At 42.3% G+C, this 21,257-nt stretch overlaps 1 protein-coding gene across 19 annotated transcripts in view; it reads right to left on the reverse strand.

The window, feature by feature from the left end:
• Positions 1-21,257, reverse strand: part of SLC8A1 (solute carrier family 8 (sodium/calcium exchanger), member 1) — a 318,409-nt gene that overhangs the window by 61,638 nt on the left and 235,514 nt on the right. For 9 of the 19 annotated variants that reach the window (XM_015422421.1, XM_015422437.1, XM_015422439.1 and 6 more), the window contains exon 2: positions 6,741-6,847. In XM_015422421.1, coding sequence (XP_015277907.1) covers positions 6,741-6,847 — 107 coding nt within the window. Of the gene's footprint in view, positions 1-5,304; positions 5,331-5,966; positions 6,079-6,740; positions 6,848-21,257 lie in introns of all 19 variants that reach the window. The other 10 variants (XM_015422434.1, XM_015422426.1, XM_015422429.1 and 7 more) reach the window with 5 other exon arrangements.

A 21,257-nucleotide genomic window follows, 5' to 3' on the forward strand; every position in this document is an offset into this window, starting at 1 on the left:
TTCCTTCCTTCGTTACTTCTCTCTACCCCCCCTTCTCTCTCCTTCCCTCTTTCCTCCTTCTGTGGCCCAACTCTAATGGGAAGGGAAGGGGAGGTTTTTGAAGATGCCTTCCCCCCCCCTTGCTTCCCCTTCTGACATCTCTTCCAGTGATGTCAGGGGCGTTGCATATGCTAATGAGCTTTTATGTGAATAGCCTAGTGGCTCATTAGCATACCATATGCTAATGAGCTCCTGCAGCTCTTTTTCTAAGAAAAGACCCCTGGTTGTCCCAAATGGGCTTAATAAGGGTGGCTTCCAATGACAGAGATGGCATAGGCTGTGTGTACCTATGGAGTTGCCTGTAAAGTGGACATGCATTTATTTATCTGTATGCACAGAGCACAGGAAATTATGACTGGCTCCATTTATGTGGACTTGGCCTTGAGCACAAAGGGAAGGAAATGCATGTATTCACTTTACATGTGCGGTGTTCACATGGTGGTACTTAAAAACATTTGAGGTAGCCCTCAAAGGATATAATATAGGCATAGAAAAAGTAAGTTGCTCTTATGATTGAACAGTTCAGGTAAAGTTATACAGGTTGGCTAATTTTACTTCTGACTACCTCAGCCTAATGAAAGCTTATATGGACAATATTTTCAGCAGAAGCTTAAATTGTCCACTTGTAGTCCATAGTATCCATACTCAATTACATTTTCTGGCAACTAACCAAACCACAGAATGTTTCCTAAAGTCCCCAGAAGTGTGAGAAAACCCTTCTTAAATATGAATTCACTGCTCTCAAGCAGTGCAATACAAGTGTGCCTTCCTACTTCACTGAAATATCTGACAGTGGTACAGGTAAGAATTCAAGTCCAGTGGCACCTTTAAGTCCATCAGAGTCTTATTCAAGGTATAAGCTTTCGTGAGCCTGCACACTTCTTCAGATACAATGAAATGGAAGTTACCAGTCCATACAGTTCCCCATTGGGGAGGGTGGTATATAAATCTAATAAAATAAATAAATAAATAAACGTAGAAGGTGAGCAGCAAATTAACATACAATATAATAAAAGGTGTTTAACAGATGCAAGGACCAAACTGGAATAACAACCTTGGTTTATATGGTAACTATTTGTTTGGGTCTAATTCCAGGGGAAAACATAGTGAAGGATATAAATATATCAAAATTGAAGATAGATGGGCTCCTTAACATATCTACCTGTCTATCTCCAATTTTGATATATTTCCTTCACTATGTTTTCCCCTGGAATTAAACACAAACAAACGATGACCATATAAGCCAAGCTTGTTATTCCAGTTTGGTCCTTGCATCTGTTAAATACCTTCTATTATGATTATGTTAATTTGCTGCTCACCCTCTACCTATATGGATGGACTGGTAACTTCCATTTCAATGTATCTGAAAAAATGTGCTTGCACACAAAAGCTTATACCTTGAATAAAACTTTGTTGGTCTTAAAGGTGCCACTGAATCCAAATTTTGTTTTGTTCCTTCAGACCAACATGGCTACCCACATGAATCTATCTTAGTGGTACAGGTAGTTGATTTATTTCCCGTAGATTTTTGCTTGTATGTGCTTTCTTCTTTATTCTGATCTTCCTCCCTTTTTATTTTGGACGACTACCACACCATCCACGCAGAATGCCTGCTGTCCCTAAGTTGCACTTGGGGAAGCTAGATTCATTTCCTGTGATTTATAGAAGCTCATAATGTCATTATTTTGGGACGCCTGACTTAGATAATTCAGCTACTGCCACCTTGAACAGCCTGGCTGAATAACCTGTCAGTTGTAAATGATCCCAGCTAAGGTGAAAAAGGTCCAAACTCAACTGCAATATTAAGCTACTATTCCCATTACCAAATCAAAATGGGATGATTTAAAATTTACAGAAGCATTATCCTAGCAGAATTGGCCCATGTCCACATTAATTGGATTGGTTTTTAAGTACCATGAATCTTGAGGAAGATTTCAAAACTTATCCAGGGGTGTACTATGATCTATGAATTATCTGAACATCATGCATGTTTTTCCAACTCCATTATCTTGGCCTATGTAACTTATTCCTGCTATATTGTCTCCTATATGTTCTTGCTAACATTGTTAATACACTGTGTATGTTATATTTAAAAAATTCAGTACAACTTTCATTGCTGGGGCCTCCATAGCACATGGGAAGATAATTGCCATAATCTAGTTCAGAGGACTGAGTCCATTTTGTGTTCATGGGTTCACTCTGTGAAGTGAACCTGTGAGGAAGCTGGATCTGACCAAGGCACAATTTATGAAATAATCTCAAACAGTTACATAGAGAGCCAATTTCACCACAAGGCATCTATGGTTGAGTTCAGACAGACAATTTGAAGTGGGAGGGAGTCGTGGCAAAAAAGACCCAGAATAAACTGTTCCGGGTTTTCCTGTTCACACTGCAGCGACTGATGCGGGAGCATACTGGGAGGAGGCGCAAGGGAGCGTTCACACTGTTGGCACGGAGGCACGGCTGCAAGGCACGGCTTTTTGATTTTGTAATCTGGAGATATGCGCTTATGCGCTTTTGGCATTCACACTTTGTTGGTGCGGGATGGACGCGGGATAATCGCGCTTTCCAGGGTTTGCTACCACTTTCACCAGGTATCTTTTAAACTCAGGAGCAAAGCGTTACAAGACGGGTTGAGTACGGGTGGGGAATGCCAGACAGATGTGCCTGTGTGAACAGCCCATTTAATCCGGTTGTGAAATGTTCCTCACACGCATCTATATCGGGGCAAACTGCCTGTCTGAACTCAGCCTATGTCCATGTAGTTTAAAAAGTTTGCTTCAGAGTAAGTAAAACAAGTCCCTAAGGGCTCCTTGTCATCTTCCAGATACCATACGGCTGGAATTTTCTGCTCTAACAGGCATCTTCATACACAGAGTTGTCTATATTGCTCTGGTTGACCTGTGGAAGAAGGACAGATGATCCTACTCTTGGGCAAGGGACTGAATTAGAGGGTACCCTGATTTATGATTCTCATTATTCAAGCTATACTGGCCTCTTGGCCTTCAAGACCATCATCACCACCAGTGACGGACTGAAGCTCCTGGCTGAATGAGCAAACACACTTATAAACAATGTTGGAGAAAGGATTTGGAGTGATTTGTACACATGTTCTCAGGGAAGTTTGTGTCATACCTTGGGCCAATTCTCATATTATACTCTTAATGTATGTCCCCCTATATCTAAGCCCCCTTTACATGCTGAGTAGACTGTGAAAGAGAAGCATGTTATGTCTGGAACATCTGCTTTTATAATTATTAATAATAATCCTATTTGCATTCTGTACTTCCTCATCCAGGGATTCCTTGAGAATATCAGGGCTCAGTGAAAATTTGAATCCAGCTCTCCCTAACCCACAAACAGCACTCTCAAGATGTACCTACCAACCTACTCCATGCTTCCAGAGTGGTGAAGTATGCTACCACACATTCAATGTGTACCTACAAGATCAGCAGCCTCTTTTAACTGTGGCTGCCCGGGGCAGACCATGAGCAGTGTAGCCTCAACAACATATTATGTGCAGAGACATGTAATGGTAGCACAACAATTTTGGTGGGAGTAAGGTAAAGGTAAAAAGGTTCCCTTGCTCGAAAGCCAGCGCTGTCCGAAGACTTTTCCGTGGTCATGTGGCCGGCGTGACTAAACACCAAGGTGCACGGAACGCTGTTACCTTCCCACTGAAGTGGTACCTATTTATCTACTTGCAATTTCTTGCTTTCGAACTGCTAGGTTGGCAGGAGCTGGAACTAGAGACGGGAGCTCACTCCGTCATGTGGCAACTCAGGTCTCGAACTGCTGAACTACCGACCTACCACAGCCTGCAGTTCAGCGTCTTAACCACTTGAGCCATCGCAGCTCCTTGGTGGGAGTAGGGGGCACTTAAATCTTGCCTCACTCAAAATCATCCTCCGTGATGCAGCTATTCCCCATGTAGGATTTCAGAACAAGTATTTCAAAAGGCAAGCATGGTTCTGAAACCACAGAGGGGGAAGCCATGGGGAGAGAGACCAGGAAAATGTTAGGTATAGAAAGGGTTAAGTGCTTCTACAGCATTTTCTTCTGGGGATGAGCTCTTGCATTTTCATTCCATTTGGGGGCTCGATCACTCTCCACTTTTGGGAATTCAGTCCAAATATCAACTGTCAAATTTCATCCATTTCAAGACAGCAGAACCACAGGGGCAGAGAGGGAACACTCCATCTCTCCCCCCCCCCTACAATTTCCCCCATGTCTATATAGGTAGTGGATGCTGGGGACAATATTTTTGATCCCAACACTCAGAGCTGATTCTGCAAGTGCCAGGGTTGTTACTTGAAGGATGTAAAACTGGATCCAGGCACTTAGAAATGGTTCTATAAATCAGGCCAATGTTTTGACTCTCATAGTACAATCCTATGCACAGTTAGTCTAGTCTGAGCCCACTGAAATTAACTCTGCACAGGACTGCACTCTGAGAGCCAAACTACATGTTTGTTTGTTTTTTAAAGAGCTGGATCCAGGTTCCCCGGACCCAACTCAGGTTTTCTGCCGCTACACAGCCACCGCAGGGAATGGCTTTTTTTAAAAATAAAGGAGACCTCAGAATGTTGCCATGGGGGGGGAGGAAGGGCTCCTGAAACAGACTTCCTCAAGTCTTACATATAGGTGGGGGGTTAGTTGTTAGGAAGGTCTAGTTAGAGTCAAGATGCATAAATAATTGAATAATAAGTATAGCTAAGACTGGATTTAAGCAGTTGGTAAGACCTATGAATAGGGGCAAATTAGCATACAGATAATAAAAGAGTTAACAAACAGATGTGAGAACTAAGTTTGAGACCAGTGGCACCTTCAAGACCAACAAAGTTTAATTCTGGGTATAAGCGAGAACTGAGTGTGTAGCCTGTGTAGATGCATACTCCAGATACATTAAAACAGACTCAAACATTACATATAGGTGTGGGAGGGGGTTAGTTGCCATGAAGGGAACCAGTGCACTCAATGGAGGACCTCAAAGTAGCTGTTTTATTGCAAAGAAATTTCAGAAACAGACTGGAATGGGAGATTGCTGAGTAACAAGTTATTACAACACTCAGGACAATGGAACCCCCAGGACTTAACAGAAATATCAAGTTCTTCTGTCACTACTCATGCTATGTCACTCAGACCTCGCTTACAAACTTTGTGGGACTTAAAGGTGCCACTGGACTCAAACTTAGTTCCCACAACTGTGGTTAACTCTTTTATTATCTTTATGCTGATTTGTCGCTATCCACAGGTCTTACCAACTGGGTTAATTTTAGCTACACTTATTGCTCAGTTACTTATGCATCTTGAGTCTAATTGGCCCTTCCTGGCAAACCCCACCACCACCTATATGTAATGGTTGGTGCAGTCTGTTTCAATGTATCTGAAGAAGTGTGCATGCACACGGAAGCTTATACCCAGAATTAAACTTTGTTGGTCTTAAAGGTGCCACTGGACTCAAACTTGGTTCTATTGCTTCAGACCAGCACAGCTACACACCTGAATCTATCTTTATAGTTAGTTTAATTAAACCAAGGTTTCATTCAATGTCTGAACTGAGCCTTTATATATAACATGTAAGCTGAACATCATTAAGAGGATAATGTGGTAATTGACCCTTTGAGAACAATGGCTGTGGTCATAATTTGAGGGAAGGTATGCTTTTTTAATTTGGATTTTATATTATCTGTTTCCCAGGGCCTGTGATATCATTAATTTATATGGGTGTTGAAATAGGACATCATAACCCATGGGAACGTACGTATTTAAAAGGGAAAAAAAGAAAAGAGGAAATAAAAACTGTTAAACTTGACAGGAATTGTGGCAAACTAATTGGAAACTGATTGAGAGGCAAGAGGAAATTGTGAGAGAGGAAGACACAAACAGAGAAAGGTCATAGTTTCTCGAGAGCTGTTTGAGTTGACTCTCACACCTTTCTTTCTTCTTCGTAGCCATATTGGTTCCTCAAGCACAAGGAAGAAACTGCACTCTTTCTCATATTCCTCACGGTCAAGTAATCTAAGGGTAATGTATTTCCTGTGGGAACACAAGACAAAGGCAAAACAAATGGTTGGCATTACAGGCACACACGCACATGCTTTAAGTATGACCAGTTGAGGAGGCTGTTGTCTGTGATGATAATGGGGGGAACACACATCCACGGCTTTTATATATGTGAAAGAGCAGAAAATGTCCATTCCTGAAATTTCCTTGGTTGCCTCAGTTTGGTTAAGGCCCCCTCACAAATTCAGCTTTGAAATCAGATAGATCCATATGACAGGATGGGGGGGGGGGGAAGAATAGCACTGTTAGGGCTTTTTTGGGAGATGAACTGGTTACTTCAGTGACCTTTTCCCCTCCCCAGACATATTTCTCTTTTACTGTATTTCAAGAATTTAAGGTAGATGAGAAAAAGTGATTTACCAATGGCACCCAATATGCCTTATTGGTAAACAGAGATTTGAACCTTGGTCTCCCACATGGTATTCTAATGGTATCCCACTGCAACTGACTGGCTGTGGGTCAAAAGAGATGGACAATGACTCAATTAATGGTCAGTGATTTAGTGCTCTGCCCTTTTACATAGATAACGGGATGTGTTTTTTAGGATTCCGTGAGCTGGAATGTGCCAGGCATCCATGAGTGATCAAGACAGGTGCACATAAGTAGGGCTCAGCCCCACACAGCCAATCCCCCACCTTTCTTCTCACTCATCTCCACCAGACGGGGCTCCCCAATTTCAATGTAGAAGGTCTTGTTTTTCTCATACTCCTCATCATCAATTACTTTGATTGATATCATTTTGCTGAAACAGAGAAGAAGAAGAATAGAAATTCAAGAGCAAAGTAAGCGGGGGAAAAGAGAGGAAAGTAAAGGAAATAAAAAGAGAAAATGCATAGAAGACAGAAATATCCAAAGGGTCATTAAATGTTCATTTCCCCAGACAGCTGAAGTGTGAGGTACTGTGTTTTTATCATACAACTCACAGCTGTTTCAGCTACAAGTATATCTGCCCTGGAGGATTTCTGGAAGCCCTTGCAGACATATAACTTGGCTAGCATGTTGTAATAGCTACAAAAACGCATATGGCTTTATACTAGTTTAAATGTTATAAATTCTCCCCACAACGATCCTGTGGAATTCTAGCTTGGTGAGAGTGCTGGGGAACCTCCATCAAAGATCCAAACCACCCTCAAAATATTTACAGGGTTCCATGGGGACTGAGGAATGGGTATGTAACCAATTCGCAATAGTCTGTTTTTCAGGTATTTCTCCATATGCCTCCTACTTTGTATTCTCTCCTCAGTGCATGTTTGGGGCAGGATCTTCAAATGTGGACACAGCATCAACAGCAATGTTACCTCACAACTGTAGTGCACAATGTTACACCTGGTTTCCTCACTTATTTACTGAGCTGTGCAAATCAGCACAAGTGCAGATGTGCCCCCCTAAGTTATTCACACAAAGAAGTGTGAGGCAGACTAAGACCTCACAAGCCATGCAGGCACTAGATATGTTCGCCTGCCGAAGACTGGATTGGTCTGTAACTCTATGTAGATTGTGGGTCTTTGCACATGGAGTTTTTCTTGTGGTTTGGTTGCCAACCTGCAACCTTCCTTTCCCAAAGTGTCAAACTACACAATACCATTTCTTATGAGTTGAATGTGGGCTCCCCAGACCAAACTCGCTTTCACACAGCAACAGGCAACATGGCTCTTAAAGCCTGCAGGCTCTTCTTGATGCCCCTGTGTTCCACTTGTCTTTTGTTGTTATGTCTCCTTGCTTTTCTGAAACCACCTTTGATCCAATTTGAGGAAATACGGAAAACAGTGAAGAAACCACAGAAGAAAAAATGCTGCAGGTTGGCACCCAAACCATGGAAATGTCTGTGTAAAATGACCCTGTATTATGAAAAATAAGGTCTACAAAAGACCACTGGACTCCTTTTTCATTTTGTAATGTTGGGGAAAGTAGCTAGTAACCCAGAGCAACAAAGTCTGGAACCCACAGATGGTTGCCCAACGTTTTCTCATCCAAAATAAAGAAACAAGAGAGAGAGAAAATAAAGCAGAGAAAGTAGCAAATAAGTAACAGTATCATTAGTGAGAAAGGGCAGGAAATTCAGAAACTTTTTGGGTAGATTGTAGTGGGGAAATAGAAATAATCAGAAAGCCATGCTGTGTAATTCACTATGCATACAGAGAGGCTGTTTATATGTGCAAATGCAGACATTCAGTTACCCTAAAATCAACCCTTTCATCAATCTCACTCACTCACTCACACACTCACTCACTCACACAGACTCTCCAGTGCTCACCATACCACTACATGGCATTCCCACATTCCAGTTGACCAGCTGACTCTGCCCATCTCCTGTCTTTTGCACTGTTGTGTCCCACAGGTCTTGCCCATTACTTAGTCCCTCAGAATTGAATGGCAGTGTATCCCAGCATTCTACTTTTCAGTCTTGAGAGTACTTTGCCTGCCATTTCCATGTGGTAGGAACTGGAGCTAAAGTGTGTGCACGGAGGGGGGTGGAACCTCAAAGTCCAACAGTGGAAATGAAGTCGCTTTCATCTGCACACGAATGCTGACAATGAAAATCTCCAATAACTTCAGGAATCAAATTGAAAAGGCCACTGCAGACGGATGGGGAATGCAAATGAAGCTGTTCTTGCCCACAGCTTTACACATCTTTATACATGTATAAAGATTTTGGCATAATGATCTTTAAAAGGACTAGACTTGTATTTAGGCAGCTTGAGATCTCTTCTGGAAATGTCAAGCATTTACCTGTTAAACATTCCTGTAACCTACTTACATCAGTTCTTTCTCTCTCTCCCCCCCTTCCAATTCCTGTATGTTACGGTGAGGAAAAGCATGTCTTTTATATGCAGAAAGCCTTGGGTGTAATGAACCTTATACAGGGAATGGCCAGATGAGGATGAAGCAGACCTTCCAAGAGGTTCTTGTTGTGAGGGAAATTGGGGAGAATGCAGGGGGGTGACAGGTGAGTGTGAGTGAAAAGTGAGAGTGAAAAAAGGGAGAAGATGGTGATGGCGAAGAAATCTGTCAGGCAAGAAGTAACCCCTTGAAGGAGCTGTGAAGATCCTGAACATATATCAAGCACAGCACTGTATTAGACACTAACTATACAGCCAAGAACCTTGGGAGCTGACTGACGGTGCAAACCAAGGAACAAAACTGAGTTAGAGACTGAGAGAGAAGAAAGCCCTTTGGACAAGGCCAACCAATAGCAATTCAGAAAACAAAAAGCACTTTGAAGTGCCAGAAGAACCAACTTGAAGTGAACGTACGTGTGTGTGTATGTTGAGGGGGAATTGTTGAGATTCTGACAGAAAACTGTATATAGTAACATGATTATTAAATTGTTACGAATATTGAAAAGATTTAGCCAGCATTTGTTCAGCATCCCTACATAAATAAAATTGACTTGTGTATTTAAAAGGCAAGACTCCAAGACTCAAGAATCATAACACGTGGGAATCCCATAATGGGATTAATATTCAGTGTTTCATGGCTACAGTCGATAAGATGCTGAGAGATGCACAAATGAATCTCCTGAGATTTTTTAACACAGCAACAAAAACTGGTAAGGAGAACACAGCAGCCTGAATAGCCCAGACTACCCTAAGCTTGCCAGAACATGGAGCGAAGCAGGGTTGGCCATGGTTAGTACTTGGATGAGAAGCCACCAAGGAAGACCAGGGTTGCTGCACAGAGGAAGGCAACAGCAAACCACTTCTGCTCATCTCTTGCCTTGAAAACCCCACAAGGGGTTAAGACTTGACAGCACTTAATCATTATCAAGTAGAACACACACACACACACATCCTGCTTTGGATTGGGGCCACAGCACAGGGGAGGGGGATCTAACACACAGGCTTGCTATGGCTCATCCATTTCAAAAGAATATGTTTTCTTCTAATTCCATACATGTAGATCCAGGTGGTCAGCCTTGTTGGTCTGAAGCAGTCGAACAAATTTAGAGTCCAGTGGCACCTTTAAGACCAACAAAGTTTTATTCAAGGGATGAGCTTTCGTGTGCATGCACACTTTGTCAAATACACTGGAACGGTAGGCAGTCTTTGCACATCTTCATCATGTTACATGTTAATCTGTTGTTCAGCCCCTGTCTATAAGTTTGAACCTTACCTACCATTCCAATGTATTTGAAAAAGTGTGCCTTGCACCCGAAAGCTTATACCTTGAATAAAACTTTCCGTACATGTAAGAAACGAAAAGCTTTGGCCACTTGGGGATTCTGGAAGTGACAGAAACCAGTGTCCACATTTGCTAAAGCTACCATGCTATGAAAGGTATCTGGGGGTGAAATCAATAAAAATGCTCTGCTCAGCCCCTTGAAATTAGTCTAGGATGCTTTAAAACTTAACATCCATGAAAATAAATGAAGCAGCATATAAGAACTTCAAAACAGACAGATGGCTGTGTCATATCTATCCAAGAAATAACTGATTTGGACAATTCAGGGCTGTCTGTAAAGATACTTCTCAATAATCTTCCAAAGGATGTTGTATCCATGGCTTTTCATAGTCTGACAATGCCAATGGGATTGCTTTTTCTAACTCTTGAGACAGGAAGAAAGGCTGAGTGAAACACTACTGAATACCACTTGTTTTCCCCTCAACTGGTAATTTTTTTCCAACCCGGAAAGATTTCAGTTGCATATTTTCTTCTCTGAAGGCTTAGCAGAGATGCCTTAGTGACCTCTTCTTCTGCTTTCTTTTCTGGAACAACCACTCAGGGCAGTCCATCTGTTACAGAAGAATATATAATTGTAATAAGCAAATGGAGATGACCCCCCCCATCGACCAAAGATGCATGGTATTAGGCATTTGCCTATGACTTTGTTACTGAAGGAGTAGAATACTAAAAATTCTCTCACTGCATATGTAGAGGTCATTTATCTTAGTTTCCTTTTAAATTAAGACTCAAGTTGGTATATTTCACCAAATGAACACTGAGACATTGCAAATTATCTGCAGGTTTGTATGCACAGTAAATGGGGATGAGTGGGTATAAACGTGTTAAACAAACAAACAGGGTGCATCCAGTCCTTAAACTGTGCTTATTGTGGGAGCTGATGTCACAGTGTATTGCATGAATCAACACTGTATTGCATGAATTTTCAACCATTGTTTCTGAAAAGTACTCTACTTGGAGTTTATTTACGTGAAAACTAGTACTTCATTAAAGAGGTTCCTATCTTCTGATTACTCTAGATGTTGGGTGCTCAGATCCAAGATGGGGAAATACCTTGAAGGCAGTCAAAAGGTGAATGCCCATAGTCTGGTAGTACAGATGGATATTGTGGGTCCCAAAGAAACAAGTTGCCCAAATGTAGAACTGTCAATAGTGGTTCAAGTGTCAGACAAGGACTGGTGAGACTTGAATTCAAAGTCACACTCAACATGGGATGCTGACTGTAAGCCAAACAAGCTTGCTATCTCACGGCACTGTTGTGATGATAAAATGGGGAGTGGAGAACCATATATGCTGCCCTAAGCCCACTGGACAATGACAACAGACTGGAGAGTCATTATAGCAGCTTTTGGCTTTAGATTGGCCTACTAGGGGCACTTGGCTTTCCAGTCCAGGAGAATTATGACCTCTATAGTGGGAATTATCTGTTATTCCCTGTTTCAACCCCAGTAGCATAGGAAGCCCTGATCTGCAGGGCTTCTGGTTTGAACCTTTTTTCTTTTTTTGCCATAGAAAGTGCAGCAGTATCCCTCCTTCTGAGTTACTGTCCTAAGTACATAAGAGAAGCCAATGTTGGATCAGGCCGATGGCCCATCTAATCCAACACTCTGTCACACAGTGGCCAAAAATACCAGGTGCCATCAGGAGGTCCAGCAGTGGGGCCAGGACACTAGAAGCCCTCCCGCTGTTGCCTCCCCCAGCACCAAAAATACAGAGCATCACTTGCCCCAGACCGAGAGTTCCTATCTATACCTTGTGGCTAATAGCCACTGATTACTCCCAACTCCAAATCATTAATAAACAAGTTAAAAAGCATCGGACCGAGTACTGATCCCTGTGGTACCCCACTGCTTACCGCCCTCCACTAAGAAAATTGCCCATTTATACTCACTCTATCCTTCTTTATAAAAACATTTTAATTTCCTTTGTGCTCAAATTATATCATTGCACACCAACAGTACAATCCAAAACACCCTTCTAAATCCATGGGTTTGGAAGGGTGTAACAGATTGCATGGTAATTAACTGTAGAGACCTTGGCTTATTTTCTTAAGACAAAGTACAGCTTGACAACTGCACAATCCTCTCTCAAGGTTCCCCCTTTCCCCCAGTACACTACATCAGATTTATTAGGCAGTGTGCAGGTGCAATCACAACAGTTATTCAGCTTTAATTTAGGGAACAAATCACAATGAATCCCAAGCCTACAATTCTGGGAGGAGGAGGAAGAGGCAGATTGTAGGGAACATCAGTATCAAGACTGTGTCACACATGATGGGAGTTCGGTTGTGGATGCTTCCTTATGCATTTGTGGTGAACATTAATTTAAGAATCCCCAGAAACAGCATAATGGCAAAGTGGGAGTCTGCAGCAAAAATCACCCTCCTCTACCAATAGAAATGTTGTTATGCTGGTGGAATAGCATATTTGGATCCAACCTACTTAATTGGAAAGGAACAAAAAAAACTCACCTAGCTCTATGCTGCGCAGGACAATCTACGCAAACTCTCCAACAGATAAAGTTATATGCTTATGGCGGGAGTATTTTCTGGGTAGGGAGAACTATACACATGCTGCTGCCTTATACAGAAACAGTGCATTGGTTCATTCAGCCTAGCAATGTCTATTGTGATTGGCAGAGTGGGTTTCAAGGCAGAAGATCTTTCCTAGGCCAGCTACCCAAGAGGGTGCTGTCTACTGAACTTGGGGATTTCTGAGTGCGAAGCATGTACTCTACTGCTTTGCCTCATCTGGTTGCAGAGTAGAATCCAGTGACCCTCAGAACCTTCCCTTTGATAACAAAGAAAATGTAGAACAATGTAATGGTTATTAGTCTTCTGAAGCTAGCTAAACCATGTGGCAGTTATAGGGATGCAGGATTGGTCAAGTCACCTACTGGCTTTTCCTGATAAATGAATGGGACTGGACACCACTGCATTGTGCTCAGAAGTAGAGTACTTTCAAAATGTTCTTGACAAAGGGAAGGAAGAAAGCTGCTGTAGTGGTAACAAATGCTAGGCAAAATCCCTAAATTCTGGGGAATGCAATCTGGACAGTACATTCAGTGCAGTCCTAGGCAGAGTTACATCCTTCTAAGTAAATTGAAATCAATGGGCTTAGATGGGTGTAACTCTGCTTAGAACGGCACTGTAAGACTCTGTCAGGAGTGCCTTCTTCCTCTGTGTTGGGCTGTGGAATGTGCATAAATGTTAACAAGCAGAATGTCAAACTTGATTAACTTTGGTTCCATGAGATCTGTCAACATAGTGTGACTCCCCATCTGCTTTTGGATTCATATGAAAATGCTTCACTATGGCTGCTATTAGCATTACATTCTCCTGTCTTTTTATAATTTAGATCTAACACCGAAGAGCATGTTGCAGGGGAAAAAGTGGATACATTTGTTGAAAGTCCCATTAGGTTTGTCCTTCGTGCTTACAAGAAAACTCATTTACTTTGAGCAAGTGATGTTTGAGCAAGCTGTGACATGACTGTGATTGTGCGTGCGAGTGTGTGTTTAATGAATATTTGTAATAGTGTGTTCCATTAAGAATCACTACAGCAATTGCTTTATCCAGGGAAAAAAAAGAAAGGTTTGTCTTAACTAGGCTGCAAAGAATGATGGCCAAACTGCAGACCTGTCAGTGGTAGTCATATGCTACAGAAGTTAGGACACCATTTGGATGGAGCACATGTGCATCTGCATGGTCTTAGCACTATGTACAAACCTAAAGAGAGATGTCAACATTCAAATGTGTAGCACCTCTACCACATTGATGGAAGTTCTGAAGCAACTTTCTTTTAAGTGAACCGTGTGCAAAGCTGTGTACAATTAATGAAATCTGCTACGGCCACTGGTAGCCAGAAAAATGTTTCCTGGGCTAAATCTCACCCAGGAAATCCATGTAAAATGGTGCCAGTTATCCATCCCTGCTGAAGGTTATAATCCAAATTACAAGTGATATTCAAATGGCAATTCTTTGACTATTCAAGACAAATAGAACAGGGAAAAGCACCAGGGTGAGTGAATGCTAGAGGTGGAGCAGATCTTTCTCTCTCGGCAGTAAGCACATATGGGAACTAAGTATGTCCATGAGAAGAAAGGAGGCTATGATGGTGAAGATAGTGCAATCTGTGGTCTTTAGTTGATGCATTCCTTGGGAATAGAAGACAAACTGGGGGAAGGATCAGGAGTATATATGGTGGATGTGGGAAAACCTGCCAGCATTGGAGGGAGAAGTAAGAGACTGTGGGCTGCAGAGAATAGGTGAGTAGAGTACATGGGGTGCAAGAGAGAACAAAAGAGTGTGGTCTGTTTATGGGAAGATACTGAAGCATTTCAGCCAGTGAAGACAGGGGATGGGTTGACTGAACTGCTGGATGTTCTGGGAATGATTATGGAAGCATGGTAACAGAAAGCCAGAGAAAGCCTAGTTCTGTTACGATAACTGTCCCAAAATATGACTATCATATAACTCTGAAATGTTTCGGTACCAGTGTGTTTTGAAGCAACAAGATAGGTAAGTGTATTTTTGGGAAGGCTGGTCTATGGATATAAGACTGAAACAAGAAGGTAGAATAGATAAGCACGCAGAAGTTGAGGAACAAAAATGTTATATATCTCAGAGCTGACATAATTTAGAATTTGAATTCAGACCACGGGATAGTGACCAGTCATCATTGGCTTTATGGGGGCCAAGAAAGAAGCTACTAAAAAGACCACAAATCTGAGGAAAGCTAAAGAAGACTGGATCCAGAGCAAAGTTCCTGTCAGATTTTATGAGAAACTAAAGACTTTAGCTTGGTTTGGCCAGTGTGACAGCAGCCATGAAATTAAAAGACACCTGCTCCTTGGGAGGAAAGCGATGGCGAACCTAAACAGCATGATAAAAAGTAGAGACATCACCCTGCCAACAAAAGTCCGCATGGTCAAAGCAATGGTATTCCCAGTAGTCATGTATGGCTGCGAGAGTTGGACTATAAGGAAGGCCGAGTGCCGAAGAATAGATGCTTTTGAACTATGGTGCTGGAGAAGACTCTTGAGAGTCCCTTGGACTGCAAGAAGATCAGATCAGTCAATCCTAAAAGAAATCAACCCTGAGTGTTCCCTGGAAGGCCAGATAATGAAACTGAAGCTCAAATACTTTGGCCACCAAATGAGAAGGGAGCACTCACTGGAGAAGACCCTGATGCTGGGAAAGATTGAAGGTCAAAGAAGACGGGGATGGCAAAGGATGAGATGGTTAGACAGTGTCATAGATGCAACGAACATGAAATTGAGCAAACTTTAGAAGATGGCAGAAAACAGGAGGGCCTGGAGAGATCTTGTCCATGGGGTTGCGAAGAGTCAGACTCGACTATGCGACTGAACAACAACAAAACAATGATTTGTAGCTTAAAGACTGGAGCCAGATAGTGTTATAGAAAATCTGTTAACTACAAGTGAACTACAAGTGTGCTATGCGTAATAAAGACTCTATTGCATTAATTACAGTACTGTCCTAAACAGAGACACACCATTACATTAATTAAAGTGCCACCCTAAACATTCACTGAAATAAGTGGGCTTAGAATGGTGCTGCTCCATTTAGGAATATGTGAAATATCCTTAAATAAAAAAAGTCTGCTGGATCTCACTAAAAGAATAATAATCAGTACTTCTGTTGTCAGGGACAACTGAGTAAGGGAATAATAGTATGTGTCTTATGCGGCTCTCAGCCTAAATGCAGATCTTACACACTGAAATTCTTCAATAGCTTATCCGGTGTTGATGAGAGCAGAAAGACACACGCAGTATAGTTATACTGATGTTATTTTGAATCCCACATAGAGGGAAGTGTGGAATATGCACAAGATATTTGCCTAGAACCAGAATTGCAGCATTTGCTTTGACATTTCATAGCAGGTGAAATGCTGTGACAATTGTACTATCAAGGGTTTCACCAGTTTATGGGGGATGGGGAAGAAGGACACAATTTTAAAAATCTGGTTGATCAGATTTTCTGGGAAGGTAAATGACACAAGTGTTGACAACTTGGTACTATCATACCATTCTCAACTCTCTGAAAAATTACTGTTTGCAGGCTGGATGGCTGGATTCATTGCAGCCTGTTGTGTTATGGTATAATTTCAGGGGAGAAAGAACTGCAGGAGCCATTCAATGAGGTCTCCATGCGGAAAAACTGAGTTGTTATTTTTTTAAGTAAACAAAATTATTCATAAAATAAAATATTGTAATTGATGACCCATTAATATTGTAGACCTGGACTGCAGGTCCAAATCCAAGTCCTGCATAAACTGTTTATTATGAAATCCCCTAATTGGTTTTTATATTAGACTCAATTACATCTGCACAGGGATTTCTACAGCCATTGTATAGCATCACTTTATTGAAACAAGGGAAAGGAGGGGGAAGTGTTCTTAAAACAAATGACAAGTGCTGTATTCAAAGGTGTAAGAAGCCTGAGAAGCAGAACATTCTCTTATCTACGTAGCTATAGCAAACACATGGCAATGAATTTATGTTTCCAAGCAACTGTGGACTGTTAATTAGGAACGAGAATGAGAAAGCTGAGCAAGTGGCCTTTTACTTTTTTCCCCCAAGAGCACAAAATGGAGATTTCAGTGGAAAATATGAAAATGTGTTGTTTCCTCCCTCCCACCTCCCCAGTCTTTTCTAGAAATAGGCATACGAGTAAAACTGACAACAACTCGTCAATGCTAAACATTTGTGCCAGAGATCTGCCTCCATAACATACTTCCAACACTTTCGTAACGTCACTACTTCACAAATTCTGTGCTAGAGATTACTGAGAAAAGGAATCAAAATAAGAAGGTCAGAATAGTAATGGGTTTATATAAATCTATGGGTGTAACAGCATTTGGAATACCACGTTCTGTATCAAAAAGGATATCTTAATCTAGAGCTGGAAAAGGTGCAGAAAATTGGACCACCTTAATTATGAGATAATGCAAACTTTTGGGATTTTTTTAAGGTTAGGAAATTCACAGTCCTGTTGTACACTGCATTGGTCAGGCCACACCTGGGGTACTGTGTGCAGTTCTAGAGGCCTCACTTCAAAAAAGATGTGGACAGAATGGAGCGAGTGCAGAGGAGAGCAACGAGGATGATGGTGTGTGTGTGTGGCCCTGGAGACCAAGCCCTGTGAGGAAAGGCTGAGGGACTTGGGAATGTTTAGTCTGGAGAAGAGGAGGTGGGGGGGGGGCATCACATAATTGCTCTCCTTAAGTATTTGAAAGGCTGCCACTTAGTGGAGGGCAGGGAGCCGTTCCTGTTGGCAGCAGAGGATAGGACTTGCAATAATGGGTTGAAATTAAGGGCAGGAAGGTACTGTCTGGATATTAGGAAAAACTTTTTTACAGTACGAGTTGTTCAACAGTGGAATCAGCGGCCTAGGGAGGTGGTGAGCTCTTTAAACAGCGGCTGGACAAACACTTGTCAGGGATGTTCTAGGCTGATCCCGCATTGAGCAGGGGGTTGGACTAGACGGCCTGAATAGCCCTGTCCAACTCTATGATGCTGTGGAAAAAACCTGAAAGGGGTGGGGGACAACAGAGGTTTATAAAATAATGCATGGTGTGGAGAAAAGTGCATAGAGAGAACTCTTTTTCCTTTTCATGAAATGTCAGAACTTGGTATTACCCAAAGAAATTGATGGGTAGTAGGTTCAAGATAGACAAAAAACACTTCACACAATACATAATTCACTTCTGAAATTTGATGCCATAGGGTGTGGCAATGGCTACTTGTTTTAAAAGGGGATTAGGCAGATTTATGGGGAATAGGACTACCAACAACTATTAGCCTGATAGCTAAACAGACCCTCAAGACTCAGAAGTAGTCTACCTTTGAATACCAGTTGCTAGTGGGCAGCAACAGCAGGAGAGATATATTGCCTTTGTACCCTGCTTGTGGGCTTTCTAGGAGCATCTGGCTACTCAATGTGAGCAGCAGCGTGCAGGACTAAACCGACTCTTGGTCTGATCCACCAGGATATGTCCTGATGTTCTTATTACTTGAAATGTCCCAGTGTAGCTGTTCATGTTCCTCCTCCCAAAGCAATTATTTTTGTTCATAACCCCGGGAAAACAATGCCTGTCTCGAACCTTTTCCATCTCTCTTAGCAACGACTGTCTCTCTTAATCCTCAGTGGTGTCTCTCCTAAGCCTCCGTGGCTTATGGATGCATCTCTATATTTCTGATTATTTCTGATATCATAATTAGTGCACCACCAGAAAGAAACACTGCAGGTAAACAGCATATAAAGAAATACTGATGTTGCTATGTTTGTGCTCATTCAACAAATGGGCTACAACTGTCTTCCGGATTTCCTCCTTGGTCACCAGTTCCTGGCTTAGGATATCCATTTGGGTACAACAACTTATGCCTCTTTTCAGGTTAAATTCACAAAATTAAAGAGAGCTGTGGCAGCCAGGTTTTAGAAGCGACTCCACATGACAAGCTGTGGATGTGAAGCAGGCTAGCTATTTCTGCTCTGCCAGCACAAACCCTTCCTTGGTTCCACACATGTATGATAACTAGGTGGAATGTGACAACATGGGATGCACCTATTACCCCAAGTTGCAAAACAGACCCACTTTTAATGTTTTTTGCCATATGCATCCATCTTTCTCGTTCTGCATGTCTTTCTTTTTCTGCCCTTCTCTCTTCTATTCCTCTCTTCTATTCCCTGTCAAGCTGTCATGTTCTTCTTTTAAAAAGAAAGAAGAAAATGGTATTATCCTCACTTTGATCAAGTTGTGGCTCACAACCCACCATCTGGTGCAAACTGATCTGATCTCCACATGCATCCTGCAATACTTGCTATATGTGCCCCGTAACAGAGATGAATGAAACAAAATCAAGTGTGCCAGCAGGATGACAATTAGAATGGATAAAAATTCCATTCTGACAATAAATATGGCAACCTTAATACCAGATCATGAAGCAAATCCCAGACCTCCAAAGTTTCCAAGAAAAAAATACCTCCCTCCCTACCAATAGTTTGGTAGCTTAATCAGTGGCTGACACTGCAGCTATTGACTGACTGAAGGATAGAACAAAGTTAGTCCAGTGGCACCTTTAAGAGCAACGATGAAGTGTGTGTACACATGAATGCTCACACCCTGGTCTTAAAGGTGCCACTGGACTCTAACTTTGTTCTACTGCTTCAGACCAACACGCCTTGATCTGTCCTGATTGAAGGATAGTTCACATAACCTGCAAAGCATAGAGTTTCACACCTGGAGGCCTACAGGAGCAAACTTAGGACTCAGAGAACCGCTTTCATCATATGTATAGAGTGATCAACACATGGAATTCACTGCCACAGGAAGTGGTGGTGGCTACAAGCATGGATGGCTTCAAGAGAGAATTAGATAAGCATATGGAGCAGAGGTCCATCGGTGGCTACTAGCCATAAGGTATAGATAGGGACTCCGGGGCAAGTGATGCTCTATATTTTTGGTGCTTGGGGGGGTCAATAGTGTGAGGGCTCCTAGTGTCCTGGCCCCACTGCTGGACCTCCTGATATCACCTGGTATTTTTTGGCCATTGTGTGACAGAGTGCTGGACTGGATGGGCCATTGGCCTGATCCAACATTGGCTTCTCTTATGTTCTTATGTGCTGCCGAAGCAAGCACTCCTATGTAGACTCTTCAGTGTGAACCAAGTTTAATATGAGTGAATGCCTACACCAATGGGCTCTGCCATGAAAAAAGAGCAGACAGGTAGGTCTTGTGAGTGGGGTCTATTCTTATAGGCATTTATGAAGGTTTCTACAGAATGGGGAAGGAAGAAAATCCCAAGACTTGCATCTATGCTCCACTGTAAGGCCTACACAGAGGGTATGTCATGTATGAACTGGATCTGAGATTCAATCCAAGTGTACCATCAAGTAGCCATCAGTGCCTTCAGCAACAACCATGTGGGGAGCCATTTCCCATTCAAGGCCCATTCTTCACTGAGAGCACTTGTGATGTGGGGACCAGGCTGGCCGCCACAGCCACTCAGGGAATAGTGGGTATTGTGTAAGCCCTAATAAAGCTCTTAGATAGCTGTTAGCTATCTAAGCATATAATGATCAGAGGCTGAGTCCAAACGGGAGGTGAAGAGGAAATGAGAGAAAACAGTGAACGCCAGAGACCTTATTCCATTAGTACTTTCTGCTGAAAGGCAATGAAAACAATTTGTCTCCTTGCCCCTCAATCCACTCTAACACTGCCAAACAGATTAAAACGCTGATTGTTCTCTTTCACTTAAGGGCATGATTGTGGTAAACCTCAATAGTACATATGAGCAAAAGCATGGGTGACAAGAGTTTAAGTAGAGTCTATCATTTTACTCAACAGTGCTTGAGTTGCGCTCTTACTTAGCAATACGCCAACAGGGTTTATTGCTTAACCTACTCTTGCTAATATTTGTTTTTACAGCCCTTTGTTGTGAAACAGAAATGACTGTAGCTTTCACAATGTGACCAATATTTGCTTCAGTTCAGAAATACGTGTGCAGTGCAGCTGTTGCCTCTGCATGTCTAACATCTGGCCACCCAACCAGTGTTTGGGAGTGTTGGCTTGGGCAAAACTAGTGTGGGAGGCATGGAGAAACTGAACCTAAGCTAGGGTTGCTGGCTCTGGGTTAGGAAATACCTGGAGATTTTGGGAGTGGATCCTGATAAGGGTGGGGTTTGAAGAAGGAAGGGACCTTAGCAGGGTACGATGTCATAAGGTCCATTCTCCAAAGCAGCCATTTTCTCCCAGTGAATTGATATGAGTCATCTGGAGATCAGCTGTAATACTGTAAGATCTCCCGGCCTTACCTGGAGGTTCACAAACCTAATCCAAGCTATTTTACCCTGCTTTCCAACAGGGAGAGGAGGTTAGATTCAACTCAGAACAGCCAAACATGACTGTGCTGATTGATTTGGTGTTGCACGTGGTCCCCCATGTAGT

This window comes from Gekko japonicus, unplaced genomic scaffold (assembly GCF_001447785.1).
Source record: "Gekko japonicus isolate JY-2015 unplaced genomic scaffold, Gekko_japonicus_V1.1 scaffold1129, whole genome shotgun sequence".
Classification (NCBI taxonomy): Eukaryota; Metazoa; Chordata; class Lepidosauria; order Squamata; family Gekkonidae; genus Gekko; species Gekko japonicus.